The sequence below is a fragment of the Arctopsyche grandis genome, chromosome 7 (assembly GCF_051622035.1).
Source record: "Arctopsyche grandis isolate Sample6627 chromosome 7, ASM5162203v2, whole genome shotgun sequence".
Lineage (NCBI taxonomy): Eukaryota > Metazoa > Arthropoda > Insecta > Trichoptera > Hydropsychidae > Arctopsyche > Arctopsyche grandis.
Window position 1 is genome coordinate 10,750,279 of NC_135361.1, and position 24,710 is coordinate 10,774,988.

At 34.4% G+C, this 24,710-nt stretch overlaps 2 protein-coding genes across 2 annotated transcripts in view; one reads left to right on the top strand and one right to left on the bottom strand.

Moving 5' to 3' along the window:
- Positions 1 to 24,710, top strand: part of LOC143914760 (uncharacterized) — a 1,424,209-nt gene that overhangs the window by 682,348 nt on the left and 717,151 nt on the right. The window lies entirely within an intron of this gene.
- On the bottom strand, positions 262 to 5,398 carry LOC143914055 (uncharacterized). The gene is made up of 6 exons (XM_077434146.1): positions 5,027 to 5,398; positions 3,459 to 4,949; positions 1,721 to 2,623; positions 1,611 to 1,637; positions 1,157 to 1,452; positions 262 to 862 (listed from the first exon to the last, which is right to left on the bottom strand). The coding sequence occupies exons 1-6, from the start codon at positions 5,396 to 5,398 to the stop codon at positions 262 to 264; spliced, it is 3,690 nt and encodes a 1,229-aa protein (XP_077290272.1).

The following is a 24,710-nucleotide window of genomic DNA, read 5'->3' on the forward strand; positions in this document are numbered from 1 at the left end:
ATTGCATTTTTGTTATATAAATAAGACATGCTAACGCATTTTACACTTATTTTCAGACTAGTCGTCTAATGATAGTTACATATATCAAAGCGACAGTCCAAAACGATGATTAAAGTGAATACAGCACTTCGAACATTAATAAATATTACACATTAACAACTAGACATATCATAAAATAAAATAATCAGTCGATTCGATGATTTCAACTGTTTCAACGTATGTAAGTGTAAAGCTTTTACATATATCACATCGGGATGAGCTCTAATACCTGCCGGTAATTTGAGCTATCCAATCCAAATAGTGTGCTACTTTCACGTACACTCCAGGCACATTAACTTGACCGCAACCAATACCCCAGGATACGACTCCTACTAATTGCCAGCTTCCTCCACGTTCACACACCATTGGTCCACCACCATCTCCTTTGCAAGCATCCTTGCCTTCTTCACCACCGGCGCAGACGAATCCAGGGTTCAATTGGTATTGATATCCCAGCCTAGTCTGTTTCAGTTGAGCTTCGCACTGTTGGTGTCCGATGACAGGTACGTCAACTTCTTTCAAGATGTTCTGGTATTTTCCGAAGTCTCCGAAAGCATCCTTGCCCCAGCCGGTAGTCCAGCATCGAGATCCGGTGTAATCTGTGAATTTATCAGGTAGACAAGCTGGGCTGATGTGAGGATACTTGGTCCATTCGACGGGGTGGTCCAATTTGAGGATGGCTAGATCGTTGTCCAAAGTTCCAGCGTAGTATTGAGGATGCACGTGTACGGATACGACGTCCCTTTCAATATATGGATAAAATTCCACGTCGTGGTTTACGTCCCATTCTCCCAAGCGTACTCTCAGATCAAAGCCAGTATATCTGAAATAAATAGTTATTTAATATATAGTAGGATAAGAAACAACCATGCAACTATACAACTTCTTTTTGGAAGAGAGTGATAGCCCTTGGCTAGTCTAGATTAAGATAGGCAGTTCATTTGATGAATAGTACTCTGCTTCCTTTGATAGCAGACCAAATGGTTTCAGATTAATAAAGAAGACCGGATCGTAGCATCAGAAATGCAATTTGACCAGTTTGATCGTGCTAGATAGCAATGGATCAAAGTATAGGAATATGAAAGAGGATAAGAGATGATGTATTTGAAACACTCACGTCTTTACACAATGGGCTGCTGTAACGATGTGAAGATGGTCGATCAAAGTGCCTCCACATACGTATACGGATTCCTTAGGATCTTTTTTCAATATGGCTGCTTGCCAAGGATATTCTCCGAATTCACTGTCACCATCGACGTATACTGGATTCTTTATCCTTCCGTTAATTCCTTGGGAGTGACGCACACCGCATTGTCCTCTGTTGGATACTGCTACTTGTTGGGGTCTGTATGGTCTTTTGCAGCAAACTTGACGAGGCCCACACTGTTGCTGAGGCTGATAGAACGCTTGACGCTGAAATTATATGCAGATTATGAAAATTTCGCACCGTTTAAAGCTACATACAGTTAAGTGAATTTAAGTAATGTGTTAATAATTGTAAAGGAATAGAAAGATATAGAGAGCATGATAAAACTATGTGCAGCATTTTCTTTTTGCATATTTTTTAGTACAGGCAGATAAGTCATGCGTGCATTTATCTATAATACAAATTCAAACGAATGTACCGATGAACCATATGCCTGCTGATTTTTGCTTAATTTATTTATTGCATGCGGTTTACCTTTTCGGCTTTATTTCTTGCCTCCGTGACGGATTCAGAAGTGTCACGCCTACGGCGGCTATTAGGGAATTTAACATTACGACCACCTTCGTCGGATTGGATTGGAGCTTGGGCTTGGTCACTTTGGATTCTATTGTAGGAGTTATAATTTTGAGCATAGTTTTGATTGTTGTTATCTGTTACGGAACGACCGTAAAAGCCACCAGAGTGGGTGTAAGGATTGATATCATCAGCGTCGTTTATGTAAGGACCTGTAGGACCTGTTGGACCTGTAGGACCGTCTTCGTCGTAGTCGTTTTCTCTGTAAACTCCAGGATAGGCGTATCCACCGTGGAATGGTGGAGGACCGTGATGTTGAGGTGGTCCGTAATGCGGTTGGTGAGGACGTGGAGGTCTTATTGGCCCGTAGTGGTAATGGTTGTGTACATATCCTGGAGGAGGATGTCCACCTCCATACCCACCTCCAAAACCTCCATGTCCTCCGAAGCCTCCTTGTCCTCCAAAGCCTCCTTGTCCTCCAAAGCCTCCATGCCCACCAAAGAATGGTTTGTTAAATAGCAATTGTTTTTTGTGGTTAAAGAACGAGCCCACTTTGTGCACTAGTTGGTCGTTGGGTGTCACGTGCAAGTTGACCAGAGGTTTTATGACTTTTTCGCCGTAGTCGTTCTTGGTCACTTGCACTGAAACTAAGGGATCGACATTTATGAGACCCAGATTGAGACCACCACCGCCTATCGAGGATCCGTAAGGGTTGACTAAGGGGTTTGGACCGTAGGGATTGATGGGGTAGCCGCCGTAGCCGGAGTGAGAAGAGTGAGGAAGTCCAAACGAGACACCGAAGGTGGGCTGGATCTTTTTACCCAAAAGGCCTCGAGGATCGTCGTCATCAGAGCCGGATTGGCGCTGAAGAAATTTCGAATCACATGAATTTCAAGGAATTTCTATAATATCTTAAAATGTACTTAACAATTTTTTGTTTCGATCGTCGTCCACCACGGTGTTAATCATTTAAACTGTATGGTCACAATTTTTCACATTTTAGTTTGAGAACAAAAACAAAACTATTAATCATATTCCGAACGTAGCGTTTAAAATAGCGGTGGTCAGGAATAGGTCTGAGGATAGGAAATTGTACCAGAATGCCAAAATTTGGGAATAGAACTTTTTTAGTACATTCGTCTGGTTATAAATAAAAACTTGGCTCATCATTGTTTATTATAAAACCTACCTGAACGATTGGTTATTACTTTGAATTTCATATACTGAAACTTTTGGGTTATCACTGCTCAGCAAAGCTCAGTGTTAGCCTAAGAATAGTTTCAGAATGCAGAATAGTTATAATCCCAAAATTTAGCATTCTGAGACTCTTTCCTGATCACCACTAGTTTAAAGGGTAAGAAAGGTCAGTAGTAACGTTTTGATGTAAGAGGATTTAGAGATAGATTTATAAGAAAAAGTTAGTACAGAAACAGTCAATTTTTATGTATGTACATGTTTTTAAGAGTTCAATTGCCCTAAAGCGCTTTTTTAAATGATTTGTTAATGATATATTGAACAATAATAATTGCCCAGTCGATGGAGCATTATTGGATAGACTTTCTATGATCCACATTTATGCATGATTAGCAGTATTAAATGGCCCGTAACCGGAAGTAAAACAATTAGCTTCTAAACTATTGAAATTTAAAAAAAGCGTAGGGAAAAAATTGTTTAAAGCAAAAGATTTCAAATCGCTTACCGGTGCAATATTTGCCTTATTGACGGAATCGCTTGTTTTGTCATTTGCTTCTCTCTTGCTTATCTTTTTGGTACTTTCGTTACTGTCGGAGATCGTTGCATTTTCAAGTTTTGCGCTCTTGGCCACTCTTACCACAGACATTGTGCCGTTGCCGTCTGTAATCACCACCTTATCATCGGTTATAGCTTCGATATCTTTTCCCAAGTTTCTCGGATCGATTGGTAGGAACAGATCGTCTCTCCTTCCAACAATGTCTTGGCTGGGACATTGGTCATAAGGTACGCATACGCAATCGTAATTTTCAGCACGTCCGCTCTCTTGTCCGTTGTATCCATACTGACCACCATATTGACTTGAAGACGAATATGTTCCAGAACCCAGCAAGTTATTGTTGACTGGAGACGTGTTCAGCTCTTTTTTATAAAATTGGCTGTTGGTGGAATATGCTCCGAAGGAATTAGAAGCTGCAGATGCAGGAGCATAACTGGAGCCTGAAGCGTAGCCTACATTGTATACTCCAGCTTGATTTTGAGATGACCCTTTGTATACTCCACCCGAATATCCAGGACCTGAGTTTTCATAGACAGGTTTTACACTGCTGTAAAGTCCACCTGATGATCCGAAGCCAGAATTAACCGGATTGAATCCACCACTGTTTACTCCACCAAATCCGCTGTTTACTCCACTGAATCCACTGCTACCTCCACTGAATCCACTGCTGCCTCCGTTGAATCCACTACTACCTCCATTGAATCCACTGCTACCTCCGTTGAATCCACTACTACCTCCATTGAATCCACTGCTGGCACCGTTGAATCCACTACTAGCACCGTTCAAACCACTACTAGCTCCACCAAATCCGCTGTTGGCTGAACCAAATCCAGAAGTTAGCGAGGTAGAGTGATGGTGGGTTTCAGCTCCGACAGGTACAGGATTGTTTACGATCAGAGTTTGTTTCTTATCATCACCATGGTGATAGTGATGGTGAACATGCTGTTGAACTGCTGCAATCTCGCTCAAACTACTAGCTGAGCCTATTTTGACTTCCTTATTAAAACCAGGCTTGATGGGACGTTCGAATTCATATGGGATTTCAGCTTCAACCAGGCCGTCGTAGATTGGACCTGGAGGTTTTGACAAGTATGACGGACCTGAAGATCCTTCGTATGATGATGAAAAGCTATTGAGAGAACTGGAAGAGAATCCTCCTGGACCTGGATAGGGGCCTGGATAGGGACCTGGAATTGGAGGGCCGTATTTTGAAGGAGGCCCAGAAAATCCTGGCCTGTACGGAGGTCCTCCATAGCCAACTTTACGTGGAGGTCCATTATTCAGAGAGATAGGCTTGGGAGGTCCATAAGCTCTGGATGGGCCACGGACGGGAATCGAAGCAATCGGACGACCTACTGGTTTAATGTCGACGGGTTGAGCATAGATCAAATCTTCAGGTGCTACGTAGGAACGCTTAGGATCTACAGATTCATCTTCGCACTGTAATAATGGAAGTATTAGTATAAAAAAGTAAACAAAAATTGAGCAAGCTAAGCCAACTGACATGCTTATAATACCTGCATCAATCCAAGGCGGCACAAGCGATCTTTTATGACGTTCCTAGCTTGGGTATCATCCCCAGAATCCAGAGCTTGTTTAACATTGGGATCTTGGTAGATTTCGTCCAATCCTTCAACATTTCTACCTTGACGGTTAGAAACGAGGATTGTATCTACTACATTGTCGACTGATGTTGCGTTAACCGGTTCGTATGAGGTTTCAGCTGCTTCGTAATCTTCAGCTGTGGGTTCGATGGGATCTTTGGGGCTGCTGTTGATGTCGCTACTGCTGCTGCTGCTTCCTCCCCAGGACCACCCCTTATTTTCTTCAGCGCATGCTATCGTAGCTAGCGCCAAGACTAGGCAGACAATGCCCAACGTGGACTTCATGTCGAATCTGAAATTTTACAAGAGAATAAGTTATGCAACGGTTGTTGACTCTCATGAATATCCGGCCGGTAAACAATGAAAGTAAAAGTTGTACGAGCGCTTATTAGGAAAGTCACGTACTGGTTGGTGCCTGAAGTTCGTGTGCTCTCTTTTTGCGAACACCGTAACCGGTTGGCGTAACGATTCGAATCGGTTCGATCCGGCGATGCCCAATTGTCATTATATCACACCCACGCTAATCGGGTGTAATCTAGTATCCTTTTTGCGGACGTATCTTTTGCAATTGATTCGATGTGGGCAGGACTTTTTTGGGCGCGTAGGTTGCCGCCAATTTCACTTTCGCGCCAATATGGCAAGATCGCTGTTTGCACAACGCTAATTTGCAAGATTTGTCGAGTGAAATTCGATGACGATCCGATGTGACTAAGGACGGTCGATTTCCAATAACAAACAAACTTCGTGAAAATTTAAGATGATTCTTAATTAAAATTTAAATATTTTTGGGGGAGGAGTTATATGTACATAGTATAATGGAAGAATAGAAGTACATGGAAGAGTGTTGATATCTATATATTTAAGCTCAATTGTATAAAAAAAAGGAAGAGTTCAACTGGAAAAAAAAAATGAAGGTCGAATACAGGTACTAACTTAGTGAAATCAATTTTGGATTCTAATGAGTCACATTCAAAGTCTATGAAATTTAAATGTTATTTCAGGAGGTGAATATGAAACTTATAGGAATCTTTAGAAATTGTACCACTATATTATATTATATGTGAGAGATTTTAAATGTTCGTATGATTGATTTCAATTTGTGAAAGTTTGAAACTTTGGTAGAATCAGAAGTACCGTATATGTATATAGAGCAGCCGAATCCTGATCGTGGTCGGATGATGATGATGATGATGATTCAATTGCATCAAAGCGCTTTTTTTCATGATTTCAAATTTAATGGAATGTACTTACATATATATTCCCTTTCGTTCTCATAAAGTATGACTTTGAACGAATGATGATTGCTTTACTTTCGTTTTTATTACATGGAAAGTGTGTTTTGTACTTTTCATTTGAATTTTGATTGCAAAAGTAATAAAATTATTATTCAGTTGTAAATTGTGGTTATTTTATTGGAAGAAAAAAAAAACTGTATTGATTCATATATGTAAATGTGACAATCAGATCATAATTCATGTTTTTAATTAGTTGTAAGAGAGATCGTTCGCCACAAATTAAGATTAGCCTTTAAAATTTCATAAAAGTTATAATTTACAATAAAAAATGTTAGGATTATGTAATATAAAGCAATTCGATTTAATTTTAAATGACAGTATAAAGTCGTGAATGTATTACCTATTTTAAATATCTGATGAAATATTTTATATTAAATTAGCATGTAGCGAAATAAAATCGAACGATGCAAAATATGACCGGTTGCAATATCATTTAAACTAATTTGTTATGTATACATATCAACAGTTGTGTAAAAAGGAGAATCGTTACAAAATTTACATTGTATAGAAGTTCTACGCAAAAATGTGTAGGTGTATGAAATTTGAATGTTTCTATGGATGATTGTGCAAAGTATGCGTAGGCAATGTCACATATATTTTTTTTATAATAAAAGGAAAAGTTTTAATGACGTTTATGAAATTGATAAAAATTCATATGACTCCATAGATTATTATTCGATTTATGTAAATTGTGAAAGCGGCGTTTTTTTGATACTTTTGAGATATTTCTATGAGGCATAGATATCTCGCGTAGAAACTTGCAAGCGTTCGTAGATAGCTTTGAATGAATTCAATTGCTTTTATCGCAATGATGCTTTAGTTGTTGACCATTTTCACCATTTGCTCTTTTACAGCGAAACAATGGTATTGTTTTAAATCCAACCCAGTCCATTGTCATTTCGCGGAGAAGATTTCGCATTCGTCCGAAGAAAGTTTGGCGTGTCAAATAGGCGTTGAATTTTCGCACTCGTACAAATAAAACAACTACGACGAAACTAAAACAATTCAACAGGTGAAAATACGTGAAAACTCATAGTGAAATTAACCGACGATTGTTTGAAAATTCCCATGGAGATGATTTCGATTGGGAAAGAAATCACACGGCGAGCAACATATGGTATATACGAGTACAGAAAGAAAGCAATTACTCATGATTAAAATTGGTAATTAGATTATACTTATTTACACGGAACGAATTTAGATTAGTTATAGTTTTTGATTTCATATGTATAATTTGATGGCATTACGATTAATTAATCAAAAGAAACAGGCATTATTTTAAATACTAAATCAAAATGATTTTGAGTTCAGATTTTTTTTTATAAAATGCACATCTTTTACTAAACGAAATGTATATCACATGATAAAATGTCAACTAAAAGGCTAGAGAGAATCTTTAAAATTCGAAACTTTTATGAGAATCATCAATGTATAAAGTTCCTGGTCTGCGATTAACTAGGTTACTTTCTTGATTGACAAAAATAGCAGTAAAAAAATAGAGAAAGTTGAGGGATGCCCAAAATTTTAAAAATTTTGATTTCCAGTATTGATATAAAATGATTCGATGAATTCGGAATAATAACATTTGTATGCAATTTTTCTGCGTAGACGCAGAAAGTATTTCTGTACGATAGTGCAAAGTAGTTTTAAAAGTAATTATAAGTTCAATGGCAAAAATATACATATATAGGTGATTTTATGTAGATTACTAAGATTTCGAACAGGATTTAATAATAATTTAGCAGAATCTGTTGGGTCATTTCCAGTCAATGTTTACATTGCACCACACACACACACTAAACGCGCGTTCACGAGTCGTCAAATTGCATCCATTGTGCGTATGATTTGTCTCGTGCCTTTTGTTGGGTGTGAATTAGCTGCTGGGTTGTGCAAGAGACAAGCAAGTCTGGTACATGTATACTTGTAAACGCGAGAGCAGAGCAGATGGTTCTGTCGAGAAGTGAAAGTTTCGCCGTGACCATGGCCGGTACGTGGAAAATAAAATCATCGCCATGGACCACAGAATGCATTTCTTTTGTACTGAATTATTTACCAACGCATTCAAATGAATTCAAACTTGACGATTCGATTTTATGTTATGTAATAATATGACGTTACGACGATCGACGTAAGATTGTAACAAGTTATATACAATACATATGTACATACATATATACTAAGAAGTCAGATTTGTTAGTTTGAGCGTAAGATTGATTGAAGTTTCATTATAATTTGATACATAAACATATGTATAGTAGTCAGAAAAGTGATTAATGATGCTTTGGAGCATTGATTCCCTTTAAAGATTATTGTTTCTTTATATATGTAATTGTTTTATACAATACATCTGTTTGTATGACATAATATTAATTACAAAATTACATTGTTTGAAATCCGATATATGTATTTGTTTTTTATTATGAAATTTAAAAATAATCGAAATTGAGTGTTTCATTTGTTCGCAATTTTCCATCACACAAAAATATACGAAATATTTACACAATTAATATGAAATTTTCTGAATTTTGTTGTACAATTGTTGGCTATTTGTATGTAATCAGAACGAAGACTGCACAATGAATAAATTGGAAAATTTTGAGTAGTCAATTAATTCAAATTATAAGTAATTCGAATATTTGTTTTGTAATAAACTAAAATCATTGAAATATTAATGTAGCCCTTTATATTTGTTTTTATATAAAACCAATCATAAATATATCAATATGAATATTTTGCTAACATTCGATTCAAAGCATAATTAAATATATTTTTATTTAAAGAAACAAATTAGATGATTGCATAAGTTCTTGCCCGATATTCATTAAACTTTAATTAATAGTAAGCTTTTCACTTTATCCATTTTTTATATCATTTAAAAGCTATGGAAAATTTATTGAGATTTTATTTAGTACAATTCAAACTGAAACTTATTTTTTTTATTTAAATTAAAATTGTATAGCATGCAAATTAAACTATTCGGTCAAAAATATAGTGTGTTAATTAAAAAGTGTGGATATTTTGATTTATACTAGTACTTTTGATTTGTTTTAGTTTAAAATTCTCAAATTTGAAATTCATCAATGAAATTTTCAAAGTGAGAACACAGCTAGCTTTTAAATCATTGAATCAAATCTTAGCAAACAAAAGAAAACCGGGATGATTAAAAAATTGGATGGAAAAGAACCACCTAGAAAATGATCGAGCTTTTCACGGACGCGTCCAAAAATAATAATAATGATAAAACTGCACTAACCACTATCTCCGATGCACACTCCAATGAAAGTTGCGAAAGATCAATGCACTCTCGATGATTCAAAAAATAATTGAATAAAAAAGTCCACAACACAAAAACGGTAGCGAGATCGCTCGATGCACTCCGTCAGATACTGGTCAGCAGCCGGCTCTCATCCGACTTTATATGTCTGCAGTTTCCCACCACTGAATACCACACACCCCTCACTTTCTCCCCACCCTGTGTCTGTTGTTGTTGTTGTCTTTGCGACAGGACTGTGAAGAATGATGCTGTCGTCAAAGCCTCGCCAATGTTATATACCGCGTTCGCGAGGAGGATCTGGACAAAAGCTCGCATGTCGCAAGGCCTACTTCCGTTCGAAAATGATTTTTCGTGTGTGGGTGGGAGGGGATGATGATGTGATTTTGTGATGTTGATTTCATTCATAAGTTGCCTCGTGATGTCACGTTTGTAGTGTATTGATTTTGCGTAATGTTCTCATGGGGAAATTGGAGATCATGAATGAAGTTGGATTTTTGTATAGGTATGTTAAAGGCTTTGTAGTGTTAATACACATTCAATGTCAGCGTAGTGTAAATATGAATAGTAACAATGCATTTTATTTTATGAAGAATTTGTGAATCACTGGTTAAATTTTAGGTGAAATTTAGATAATATAGTACATACCGTCTGTTGAAAATGAAATAAATGCTTGAATTATATTGTAAATTTAACAATACATAGGTGAGTCTGAATTGGTTAGAAGCGTGGGAGGAGTAAGAGGGATAAAACCTGTTTAAAGATTATAAAAGTTCAAAAATTTATCACTACCGGTACTACCGAAAATAAATGCCATACTACTGGTAGTACCGATATTTACCGGTATAGATTTATTTAAGCTATTAGTTTAATAAAATTTAATTAATTATCAATAAAATAGTAACTGTAGATTAATTCTCGGTTAATCGTTAATTATTTTAATCAAAATAATATGTTGAGTTCTTCTACACCATTTGAATTACCTATCATCGAAAAGGTAAATAAATTATTGCATGCTCCTTGCTTTGAAGAATTTTTATGTGGAAAGGATGTTTTTAGTTTTTAAATATTATGGATACAAATAATTGTCAAATTAAAAAAAAATAGGTTTCCAAAAAAATCGATGTGATCGAAGGTGACGATGGCTTTTCATTGTTAGCAGTCAGTTATAAATAAGATACTTCACCTTTGATTTTTTTTATATTTATGATATACTTAGCCACTCCTTTGAATAGCGGGTCAAAAATGTTGTTAAGTGCTGATTCATTTTTCGATTAATCCATACAAACGTTTAATGCAACGTTTTCTTCTTAATTAAAAACAATTCAACATAAAATTGAAATTATTATATGTCGGTAATACCGGTAGTCTATTTTGTATAAATGGTAGTACCGAAGGTAAGTCCGTAGGTCAAAAATCTGATCGGATTTGTTACAATCAATAATATTCACAATCACGTTCCTCAATCATGAATAAATGAAGACTTTACGTATATATGTATGTTTATACATACACTCAGGTCTCTTTTTAAGCGGTTTATAATGTATAAAAATTCTGAACAATAATTTCGGACGTTATTACTAAAGATCAGCGTTCGAAAGATGCTTTTTGTGCAAATAATGATTCACTATTGTCAATTTCTTAGAAAAACCATGCTTTTTTGCTCTCTTGCTTTAAATACTAATAGAGCAGTCTATTGTTATTTGAAAAGCACCCAGCCAACGCTTACCTCTGGTTATTACCATAATGTTACACCGTTGTATTAGTTGTTTACATACGCTACGTGGGGAATCCGGTATTTATTAACCAGTAATCCGGTAACTAACAGAAATCCGGTAACTTTATTAACCAGCACAATGAAAAGCATCCCTACTTTATTTTATAATTTTTGGAACACATCTCTACGTTTTATACGTAAGTTAAGTTTTTTATGCGGTATCCCGTGGAACGCATCAACATACGTATAAAAAGAGGCCTGAGTGTATAGGAATTTTATTTAATTTCTATTGCTTTGATATAATCACTAGAATTATAGTCGATATGCAGTCGCATGTGTTGTTACATTGTAAAGACGTAAAATAATTTCTTTATTTTTTAAAAATTATTTATTATTAAACTTTATACTATTATTACAATATAATTCAATGCAAGGTCTTTAATAATATTACTGTGAGTTTTACTGTCCATAAAATGACGTTGATAATTTTATTTTATTGTACATTATCAATTAATCAAGCACACTCGTCTAACAGATTGCTCCAAAAGCGACGAGTGTGCTAAAAAGATTAAGAAAGGACAAAAGGAAAAAAGTACATGAAATTTTACAATTAAAAATACTTAAATAAAGAAAAGACAAATAAATAAACATGACATAAAAAAAATCATAGCTAAACAAACAAACTCAACCTTTTTAAACGATCAAAATAATAAAATACATATAATTACTTTCATCATCTGAAAAATACAAATTTCCATTAATATAAAATATATACGTATTCCATAAACAAATTAATAATATCAACAACTTACGAATTTCATTGATGTAAATATTTCAAAATACGAAACACGAACTCAAAACTAACAAAAAATAAAAGTCAAATTCTACCGCTATACGCACGAACAATATTGTATTTCTTGCCCAAAATGCAATGCAAAACTGAAACGAAATGTAATTTAGTCATCACGGGTTATACATTTTATGTAAGTCTCTGTAAATAAATTTTCTGTAAATAAATTTTCGAATAGTTTTTCTATAATAAGGACTGACTGTAAATCACCAGGCCAACTTACTATTATTGTTACAAAGCATCTTTCTTGCTCTATCCATCAATGTAAGTATGTATATGCTAGATATAATCTCAGGTTTATATATCATTTTTTTATTGCAGACAATGCTAATATCTATCTTTACTTACATGCAGTGGTGTAGTCGGGTCAGGTAGCCTCCCTGGTACTTTGATATAAAAAATATTTTTCGAGTACAATTAAAAAATATTTTTGCTTATATTTCATATAAAAGTTTGTATACCAAACGTACTCGTTTTAACATTTGGTGACTACAAATACGTATCCTCACTCAAATACCCATTTGAGTGCAGACCTTTTTTTTTAAATCAGCCCATTGAAAAAATTATAGACACTTTGAATGATGCCGAAATCGAATCATCAGAACTATATATTATTATAGTGAAAAAAATAATAACTTACTAACTGACCATTTTGATTGACTTTTCATGTTAATTAGCATTTGATTTTTTTATAAATATTTGTACTACCAATATTAGGATACATATTTTTTAAGTAACAAAAAAAGCGGGGGGGGGGGGGGGGTCGTAAAAATTAAACACCATGGTACTTTTTTTATTTAGCACTACACCACTGCTTATATGTACATAGATATAGATCTAAGTAAATAAGGCGAAGTTTCGCCTTATGATCATATAAGTAAGACTACTTCTTACAAAATTGTCACAATTGAAAAAGAAAATTAGACTTCAGACAGACATCAAGCATTATTAAGACATTAACCAGCAGCGTGGTCTAGTGGTGAATGTTGAATTATTTCGTACTTGATGTTACGAGTTCGAATCCCCGCTAAGTCTCGCTGTTGGCCAGATCTTGATTTGTCTTGGTCGATCGTTTCTTATCAGAATTTGCCAATTTTTCTGATTTTCTTGAAACGATTCCTGTAAAATTGGCGTTTCCTTCCCAATTTTCTGTTGCGAACCTTAAGTTATTGTTATATCTTAGGTTTCGCCATATTGCTCACCATAGATGTCTCTGTGGTTGTTTATCGAATATAAAATTCGTATTGTTACATGAAAGTTATTCATCGTATTAATACCATGTTTGTAATATACATATGTATACTGACCATATATGTCAGATATTTAGATTTACATGTATCTATGTAATAATTATATGGACCAGGAAGGCGCATTTGGGACTTACCTGTTAAGCCTTCCTGGTATATTTGTATATATGTATGTGAAAATATGTATGTAAAATAAAAATAAATCAACAAAGACTCGACTAATCTTGACCTTGCTCCATAATCAAAACACACTCATTCTACGCGAGAGCTCGCATCGTTGATGTGATCTAACTAACGACACTTTCACCATTTTCGAGCTATCCAACGGTCGGTAGACTACCGATTTGCGCAACAACCTAGCATTTTATTATAGATCCGTCTGGGTAAATCCAGAAGTTGCGTGTGGACACGTTTCGTTGGCTTCAGTTGCATGCTCGACCGTTTACTACAAATATGTAAGTACTACGAGAGCCGGGTTCGATACCTTCAAACCGGTGCGAACGGTGTGTGGCAATTGAAATTTCCCGAAAATTTCACGATGTGCTTATTAAGTTCCGAGAACCGTGATCGCCGATGCTAAAAATAGACGGTTCGTGCTTCCGTTGCTTTTTTTTACACGGTTGGAGAAGCGCTGGATCGATCCGCGTGACCTTTCACTTTCATGCAATCGCCCAGCTTAGGTCATCGAAACTTTCTGCTTTTGTTTCTGCAGTGCGTCATTGCGCTTCTTTGATCGACATTTGTCATTCGTTGCCATTTAATAAATCGGAAATGGAGTTTGGATTTGGGAGCAGGGATGGACTGAGCCTTATGGGCAGTGGTTTAGTGCCAAATAAAAAAAATAACCAGCGCGGTGTTTTTTTTTACGACCTTTTTTCGTTACTTAAAAAATATGTATCCTAATATTTGTAGTTCAAATATTTATAAAAAAATCAAATGCTAATTAAAAATATTCTTGTTTAAATTATGATGTTTTTAATATTTTATAAAAACATCCAAACTGCATCCTCTCGACATCTTTGATTTTGCAAACCCGTGTTTATGTGTCAACAGCAACATTTCCTTTTAGCAATGCTATACATATGCATGTATGTATATGTAAAAAAATCGAATTTCAGCATGTGAATTTAGAGATGACTGTCTATTTAAGCTGAGTTCCCTTATTTTATCTATCCTCAAGCGGGTGACCGGAAATATGCACTCGCACTTTCAAAGATGCTGAAGGGGAACTAACGTAATAGAATTCCACAAAAAAGCGTCAAGGGGTATTTGTTATATGCGGATGTTAACCTTTTTTTGTGGAATTCTATTGCGTAAGTTCTTTTTAGGACTTGCCGGAACTGCGCCACTGTTCAGTGCAATTTAGTGCATTTTTCCGGGAACCCCTCAAGTGTGTAGGGTTAATAGTTCAAAAAATGTTTTCTTTCGAAGTTTTCGGTGGTTTTAGATAAAAAAAAAGCCTATGAATTTCATCAAAACGTTTTTTAAGTTTTGACTATGCTCAGATTACTATTCGGTTGGGGTCACCAAATGTAAGAACTAGAATCTGATCACAAGATTTGGTATACAAAATTTCATATGACATATTACCCAAAATATTTTTTAATTGTACTCGAAAAACAATTTTCATATCAATCAAAGTGCCAGAGTGGCGACCTGGCTCAAAAATAAGTAACAGGGTGGCTGTAGTCTGGTCCGACTACACTACTGCTTATGGGATACTTGAATTTTTTTTAAATGGACTAGTAATAGAATAGGAAGAAATTTCCATTTAATGCGAGTATAATAATGTTGCATAGGGGTGGATTCAGGATCTTAATAAAAGACCAAAGTCGCTTCACAGCATTTATGTATATAAATGCTGTGCCTTCGATCGAGTGGATCATGATCTACTTTGGTCCAAACTGTTAAAAAGGGGAGCTCCAAGTCAAATCGTGAGGTTTTTAGCATCCTGGCACCGGTATCAGTTCAGCCATGTACGCTGGGGGAATTCATACTCTGATCCCGCTTCTTTGAAGTGCGGGGTTAGACAGGGTGGGTCAATGTCTCCTGGCTTATTCAACCTTTACATGGATGAACTTTCACATCGCCTTCGACAGACTGGAGTTGGTTGCCACATAGGAGGAATATGCAGTAACCACATCAGCTATGCGGATGACATGGTGATCTTGGCGCCTTCTCCGTCAGCTCTGAATCGCCTCCTGGAAGTTTGCTCGAGTTATGCTGCAGAACATAATATGCGGTATAATACGAGTAAATCCATGGTATTGATTTTCCGATACGGTCGAGGTCCTCATTTCGTCCCCAACATTATTTTAGATGGGCGTAATCTTGAAACTGTTAGGGAAGTCAAGTATCTGGGACACTTGCTGACGGAGGATCTATCTGATGACCGTGACATCGAAAGACAAAGAAGAGCCATTTATGTAAGGGCAAATATGCTGGCTAGACGATTTTTCCACTCCAGTGTAGAGGTTAAGAGACAATTATTTATGTCCTTTTGTACTAGCCTCTATACTGGTGAATTATGGACCAGATACAAGCGGGAGACGATGAGGAAGATAAAAGTACAATACAACAACTGTTACCGTGCTCTTTTCGGGTTACCTAGGAGCTGTAGCGCGTCGCAAATGTTTGTAGAAGGGCATGTGCCTCATTTTGAAGCCATTCTCAGGATGAGAGCGGCCTCTCTACGTCTTCGTATATTTTTATCGCCTAATTGTCTTCTTGCTGCTGCATCTTCTCATTTGCATTCTTCATTGTATGTTCGATGGATGGAACTGCTACACCGACCGCCTTGAATAGACATAAAATTATTATTATTTATTATTATTAATTATTATTAGACTTATTTATTATTATTTATTTATTATAATTATAATTATTATTATTTATTATTATTATTATTATTTATTATTATTATTTATTATCAGTAATATTTATATATGTATTTATTTATTTATTTTTTGTTTACTATTTTTCAATACTTTTTTTTTTATTATCTATATATTATTTATATGGGCGTTGGGGATTGCACTATTCTCCTCATCGTCTGGAATAAAAGCTATTATTATTATTATTATTATTATAAAGATTCGGGACATCCACATGGAACCACCGCTCACCCCAGAATAATCTGATCTTTCGTGTGTACCTCCGTATAAAGGACAAGCCGCACACCACAGCTTCCCCGATCCATTTATGTATCTAATGTTTAGGCACGTAAAGGTTTACCACAGTGAGTCCATTTTTTCTCATTTTTATCGTGCCTTTAAATTAAGCTTCATACTTTTAACTGAAATCTAAAAATAAAACAACAAGAACAAGATCTTAATGAATGTATTGAGATGAGAAATACATCGAACATAACGGTAAAACATGAATCAAAAAATCGAAAGAAAAATATGTGAAAAAACTTAATAACTTTTATCGATTGGAGCTTTAGCTACTTTCACTGTTTAAAATCATATGAATTAAGGTAACATTTTAAAAAACTAGTACTTTATTATACTTATACATATGTATATGTTACAGTGAAAGCATATTTCAAGTGCAAATATATGTTCACCAATTCAAGTAGTGAAAATGTATCAAACAATGAATTTACAACGTTTAACTCTATAAATTTAACCCTAACAACCCAATCTTAAATGAATAGGGCCAACCCTTACTTAACCTTACCTATCCTAACCCTTACATAATACCAACCCTAACAATCTAATCTTAAATGAATAAAACCAACCGTGAAAATGTAACTGGTTATGATTTTACTGAAACGTCAGTGAAAATATATTTTCACTTGAAATATAATTTCATTGTGACATATGTATACATATACATATATATATATATATATATATATATATATATATATATATATATATATATATATATATATATATATATATATATATATATATATATATATATATATATATATATATATATATATATATATATGCCCGTTGTTGCTGGAGCAGTTGGGACTTTATGTCCCTAATCACTATGTGCGTGGTAGACATCATCATTTGATGGCTGTACCTTCTGCCCGCACAGTTCTTTTTCGAATGGCTCCTATTCCAAGAGCTATTCGACTTCTTAATGAAATCGTTGCTGCCAAGACTGAATGTGATATTTTCCACCTTAGTGAGCGTATATTGTCGGAAATTACTCTAACCCATTTATCTGGTAGTCTGCGCTCATCATTGTTTTCATGATTGATTGTGATTTATGAGTGAAATTTTGATTAACTCTCTTCCATTTGGGCCTTAGAGGGATGTTTTGTATTTGTAGTTGTATCTTACATAATAATTGGAACTGGCTGTAGGTGCAAGGCATTCCTTATGCTATATTTTTTATTTGATATTTTTACTTTATCTGTTATTATTAAATTCAATTTTTTATGTTTATGTATGGATGTATTTATGTTTATGTTCAAATGTATTTTTTTATGTATAATTGTTGAGTACATTATTTTCGTTATGTATTAATTTATGTTTAATTGTTATTTTGTTTTTTTTTGTGTTATATTTTTTGACCATTGTGCTTTAGGAATTCCTGTTATGCCACAATGGTCTGTTTAGAATAAAATAAATAAATAAATAATTCTTTCTAATGCCTTGTCCGCATCCGGACGTTGGCGACCACCTCGTCGATTATTTGAATATATCCGCATCGGTCTTCAGCGGCTCGGAACAGCTCTTCGGCGCTCATATCGGTCCACATGCGCATGTTTCGAAGCCAAGATAACTTTTTCCTGCCAATCCATTTTTTTCCTTCTATTTTCCGCATGGTTATCAAACGGAGAAATTCGTATTTTGGAATACGAATTTTGTGTCCGAGGTACTCCATCTTTCTCCACTTGATGACAGAAACAAGTTCCCTGCCTCTCCCCATCATGCCGAGGACAGCTTCGTTTGATATCTTTTTGGTCCACGGAATCTTCAGCATACGCCTATAGACCCACATCTCAAAAGCTTTAATGCAAATAAATAATACTAGGTGATAAAAAAGTTAACGAAATCCTTTTAAAATTGTTAATAAAAAAATGTTGACATTCACTAAAGAAAAAAAATGGATAGAATTTTTGAATTTCGACCCGAATTTATCATATAAAACACTAAATAGTAAAAAAAGTAAAACAATAAGATTTAAAATCTGTTGAATTTATTTTAATTTTTGATTTGTATTATTTTATTGATTTTTGCTATCATATTTTCGGCTATAGTTGTTGTTTGAGTCAACCGTAAGGTCACTATGGTCTAAATAAAAATATATTTAAAAATTAAATATAGACATATTTTTAAATATTTTGAAATATAAATCTTTAAATAAAAGCACACTCATGACAAAACTTCTCATTACGGTACAATTTCAAACGAATTAATTACCCAAACAGACACAAGTCCTTTATAATTCAGCATTTTTAGTACAACGTGTGAAAAGTGCATTCAGACAACCTTGCACCAAATCCCAAACGACTCCATGAATACAGATTTCAATCCGAAGATTATGAATACGGCGGGCCTACTTAAAACTACATCAACCTAAACAACCGATGTTTATTATTACGTCCATTGCATAATCGTCATCAAACCTGCTGACCGGTCAAGATCTCGTCTTGGATGAACGCAACGAGTTCGATGACACAGGGGATTTTCCTGCGTATTGCAACCGACAGATAATGCCTCTCAACGATTCTTCACACGTTTTTCTACTTTTGTTTTTTTTCTACGCATAATAATTCAGAACAGAGGCGAGCTTCTGAGACGGTGCTAGCTGTTTGACGACCCACTTTCGTCTTTGCATAATACAAGTCGGATTTTCCGACAATATTTAGGACATCGTCGATGTCGACTCACTGCACAATTATTTATGACGGCGAATCATATTGGTCAAACACGCAATACTGATTACAGAAATTGTGTAATATACGTTGCTATTACACTTGGGAAAATCCTAAACTGTAATCGCCTAAACATTGTAGTAAATTCATTCAGTGAATGCAGTTCAGGTTTCATTACAAATACAATGAACTATTCGCATAATTATAAGCTACTACATTAACATGACCATTAGTACTGATTTTACCAGGTCAGTAATGGTTTTTTGGGTATCTGTCCTGGTAAGTTTTGAAATAAAACAAGTACACTTTTTTATGTGATAGAATTTTTTATCAAAAAGATGGATAAATATGCAAATTCTTCGGTGAAAATGATGTCTCCTACAAAAATATTGGCAAATTAGTCAAATTTTGTTTACATTTATCAGGAACTAATGTACCAGCCGAAGGATTTCTGTACCTTGATGAACAATATACATATATGTAGTCCAGTGATAAAACGAAATTGAATGACAAATATTTGAAACCTTAAAATGTTTGCTTATAACTTAGTATACATAATTTGTGTAGAGTTTTATAAAAGCATTCAAGAAAATGAGTTAATTTTTTCATAAATGTGCGTTCATGATTCTTTAATCTTCGTTTAAAATTAAGAAATTAAAAGTATTAAGAAATATGTCCTAGTTTTGAATTTGGAAAAATGGTTATTTTTATGCTAGATTAATATGTATACATACATATTCAGGTAGATTAAATTTTTATATGATTTTTATTTCATTTTACATTGTATCTCGAGGGAAAGGGATGATGATGATGAGACAATTATTATATGATATTTGGGCTGAGAATTTTTTTTTGTCAATTCATTGTGTATATTTTACTTTCAAGCTCTTTCACAAAGCAATGGAAAACCATGTAGATATTAGAAAGAATTCACTGCAAAAAAATTCACTACATGGAAGGCAGTAAAATTGTATGTCATGGTGGAGTAGTAACGTTGGAATATGTTCTTTTTACTTTTGTTCAAATTATTAGGTACTTTCAAAACTTTCATTGTATATGACGAGCGATTACAGGCCTCGTACTAAACTTTTCATGCGTGTAATATTTGTATGTGAAAATATTTATGTACTTATTCAAAACCAAAGCTTACGTCAGATACTTTTTGGACAAAAAAAATAGAAGAATTTGTTTGAGATCCCTATTTACTTACTCGGTTATAGAAAGAGCAAAGTTTAACCGTATCAAAGCCGAAGCTTTGTGGTTTTATGAAATATAAGCTAAAATATACATAGAAAAATTCAAAGAAATTGATCTGTTAGATTTTTATCTTTGGTTTTGGAATATTCTCAGAAATTTAAAGTAGAAGATTCCTTTCACAGTAATGGTAGATGAAAATAAATAGATGAGCTCATGTGAAAGGCAACCGAAGATATGTATGTATGTTCTCTTGAAGGAATCTGATCAAGACGTTGGAAAGAAAAAGAAGAACCAATAGATATAAAGATTTTTTTTTAGAAATTTAACATAGGTTTTCATTAAACTGTCTGGCTGTTATGAAATTTTATACAAATGTTTGTCCAAATTTTGTAATAAAATGCTTAGACATACATAATTCGAGATTTTCTTTGGTAGTGCTGAATGAAACAATAACTAGTATTAATAAAAGGACAGGAATATACTTCTCTTTTGGTATATAAAATCATACTATATATATTTTTTTACATCATATGTGACAACAATTAACCTAAGATGACACATATGGCTAGACTATTTTTGTAAATGAGAACTAACAATTTTTCGAACATAATAATACATACATATAATACAATAGAGACATCTACAGACAGTCTACAAATTTGTTGATACACGGAAAATTTGTGAGAAATACATTATGTAGGTAGCATTTATAAGATTTCGAGATACTAATAACTCGAATTCGTGAGAAACTGAGGGGGGAGGATACCAATTTATTGGATTTGTCACAACAATTAAGTTAGAAAAATCAGAAAATTCTAATAGGAGAGTATTTTTTTTTTAATATGTAATCACAAAATCTAGTCAGCACCGTATATGACCGGGACTTGAACCCACGTTCTCTCTACTGGTATGAAATAGCTCTACCAATTCAATAAATAACGTAAAATTTAATTTATTAGCCAACAGCATAGATCGGTCGTTAAGCTTCTGCTTAGCGTAGAGAGGCACCGGGTTCGATCCCATGAGCTGAACTCGATTGAAAATATTTTTTTTGAGTATATCTGTAGTGCTGTTGGCCAGACTTGGATATTTGTAACTCCAGGTCTATCGTTTCCTATCAAAGTTTTCCAATTTTCTCTGATTTCATTGTTGAAACGGTTCCCGGTAAAATTGGCTAAAATATCCTTCCTACCTACTATGTCACCACTATTTGAGATTGATTAATGTACAATAAAATTTATATACAATTCATAGATGTCTCGTTAATTTGTGAGTTTTTCAGTGTCTCGTAATTCAGGGGCTTTATAATAAAAAAAATGCTGCAATGTTTGTAATTGGCTAGGAAGGCGCATTGGGGTTACCTGTAAGACCTTCCTGGTATATGTATATGTAAAAAATATATAAATAAATTAACCACAATTGGTATAAAAAAATCAGGTCATCGATGACTCACTCTGTAGGATTTTTAATATGAATTTAAATGAATAATATATGTACATATGTATAACTTTTTCTTAGAATTAATTTTGAACTCGTCACTACCTATACATACACATGTAATAGAAATTTAAGCCAACCAAGTATTAAATAAACACATAAATTTGTACATGAAGATTGCCTTTGAGATATTTTAATGATAATCATCGCATAAATGAAAGCTTATAATTTTTTCAAACCACCACTTGAGAAGAGCTAATTAAGACGCAAATCGATCTATATTTTGATTACGCGCACTTTTTACAACTATTTTTTTACGTAAGGTATATTGAAAGTCTCTTCGGCCAATCGCTGCGAAATCAATAAAAACCAATGATGATATGTATATATAATTGGCAGTTAAAGTCATGTAACACTGAGTCTCATGCAAATGCTGTTGCCAGAGCAAAACAGCCGCATAAGCGACGGCTAAAGTGTGAAAGAGACGATCGTCACTTTCTCCCGGAGACGGATCTTGTTTGCGGTTTTTTTCACCAGTTCCGGATCGTTAGCATTGAATTAAATTCTTAATATAACAACAAAAAATGACAATAATTACGTAAATTCGCGTCACCGTTACCGTTTTGCGTAACCCGTCTTGCACTTCATACGTATAATATTAATTGAACGTGATCCGAAATGGCGAATCCGTTCAATTGGAGTAAACCAATATTGCACAGGAAGTATAATACATTACGCATTATTTGTATAATACAATTGTTGATTGTGATTCGATGCGCGTCGGTAATGTACGTTTTGTATTCTTCTTGCATGCCGTGGAATTATTGCTGAATGAGCTTTCAATAGCCATTATTACTCATACGTGTGCAAACTTGTGACATAACTGTTGCATCGATTGGTTTGACTTGTCTTATTATTGTATCAGGGCTGTCACTATACTTGAATTTGTACAGAGCTGTCAGAGACTGGTTGACACTATCGATATGTCAATGAACTTAAATACAAATTTGCATACAAGTTAGGATATAAAGAGATACAAAGTGTGCGCCTTGTATCTATACATATGTATAATTGTGTGCCTTGGGTCTTTGTTCACGCCTGGAGATTCCAAAAAACCGCCGAAAAAAGCCGGTTTTCAGTTTTTTTACAAATAAAAAGCCAGTTAACCAGTTTTCACCGGCTTCACCAGACAATTTTTGACATATATTAGAGTATTTGCCACCTTTCTGAATAAGGTCGATTTTTTCTATTCATATTTCTACTATAATCTTTCAATGACTTTAAAGGAAGTATAAGTACTTTTTTTGTAATATTATTATATATGTCAAAGAGTCATGACTTTTATATTGATGTATAATATGCTGTGCTGAAAGTGAGGTATTATACACACTTTCAATTTTAAATACATAGTAGTGTAAAAAGTACCACAGATCATGATTATCATATTTTTGAGCACTTTCCAAAATTGAGACCTATAGGTAAAAAGTGTGTATTGAATATTTAATTATTTAAAGTATGATTTATTAAATAATAATAATAATTATATGATTATGTTCGATATTCTATCGTATGATGATGTGTGAAAGTTACGAATTTTCTTAGTAAATCATCGGCGAAAGTTTCCTATGTACATACATATATTAATTATTTAGATTATCTTGATGTGCCCTTTTCATACCGGTTTAAGGTTCAGATTGGAAATTTTTCCAATGGTAAGTACGGTCCTGTATTCGCTTTACGAACTCGTAATAGCGAAATGCACCCACGCGTTACCGAACAGCAGTAGCATAATGCTTTTTTTCAGATCGGAAGACCCATGTGTGACACGAATGAGTCAAAAACACCTCTCACCCAACATCTTATTGTTAGTTACACACACAAATTGGAGAGAAATTTAGTCGTTAATTTGAGACAATGAAACATTTTTAATTTCGCCATTAAAAAAATGGCAGAATTTCACTTGACATTGTGATAGTTTTAAATCGGTGTTAAGGTTAAGACAATGGATATGGATTTTCCACATGAAGTACTCCATATTTCAAATTTCTTAGAAGATTTTACGTATCAATTTGGCACCATTTACCTCGACAAAGGTCAATATATACTATTATAATTCTATTGTATTATAAATATTTTTTTTATATTTGAGGTTTGTTGATTAATCATTTCGGATGCATATTGATGTAACTCTGTGTCTACTTAGCCGTCATGTAGGTGAAGGTCTTCATAACTTTCGCAATGATTTTTTAGCACCGGGGAAAACACGATGGCCGTTCGCAAACAATGAACCAGAAAGTCCATAAGAATTGTGCAATGTGGACTTTCAGGCGACAAAAAAAAATCAATACGTTTAATCCATTGTCCGATGGTTATTAATGTTCGTGGAAAGTAAATGACATTTGTTGAGACTTTTGACAATGGTTCCGTGTAAATTTTGCTATGTGCGATACAAATATGCAATTTCTCTAGTCGGTGATGCTTTGAAACCGCAATTGTTCTCTCGTTCGAATGTCGACACATTAGCATGCAATTGTCGGTTTGTAGATAGAAGGTGTTGTGCAATGATGATCATTTGTGAAAACAGGTAGATGACAATGCTATGACTTCTTGTCCTCGGACGAAAGTGAAAATGTATGCCGTAATGCACTATCCTTGTATAAATTTAACGGTTGTTTGTTAGATGGTTTCCTGAATATTTAATGAATCTTGATTCATTAAAGAGAAAATTAATGATACTA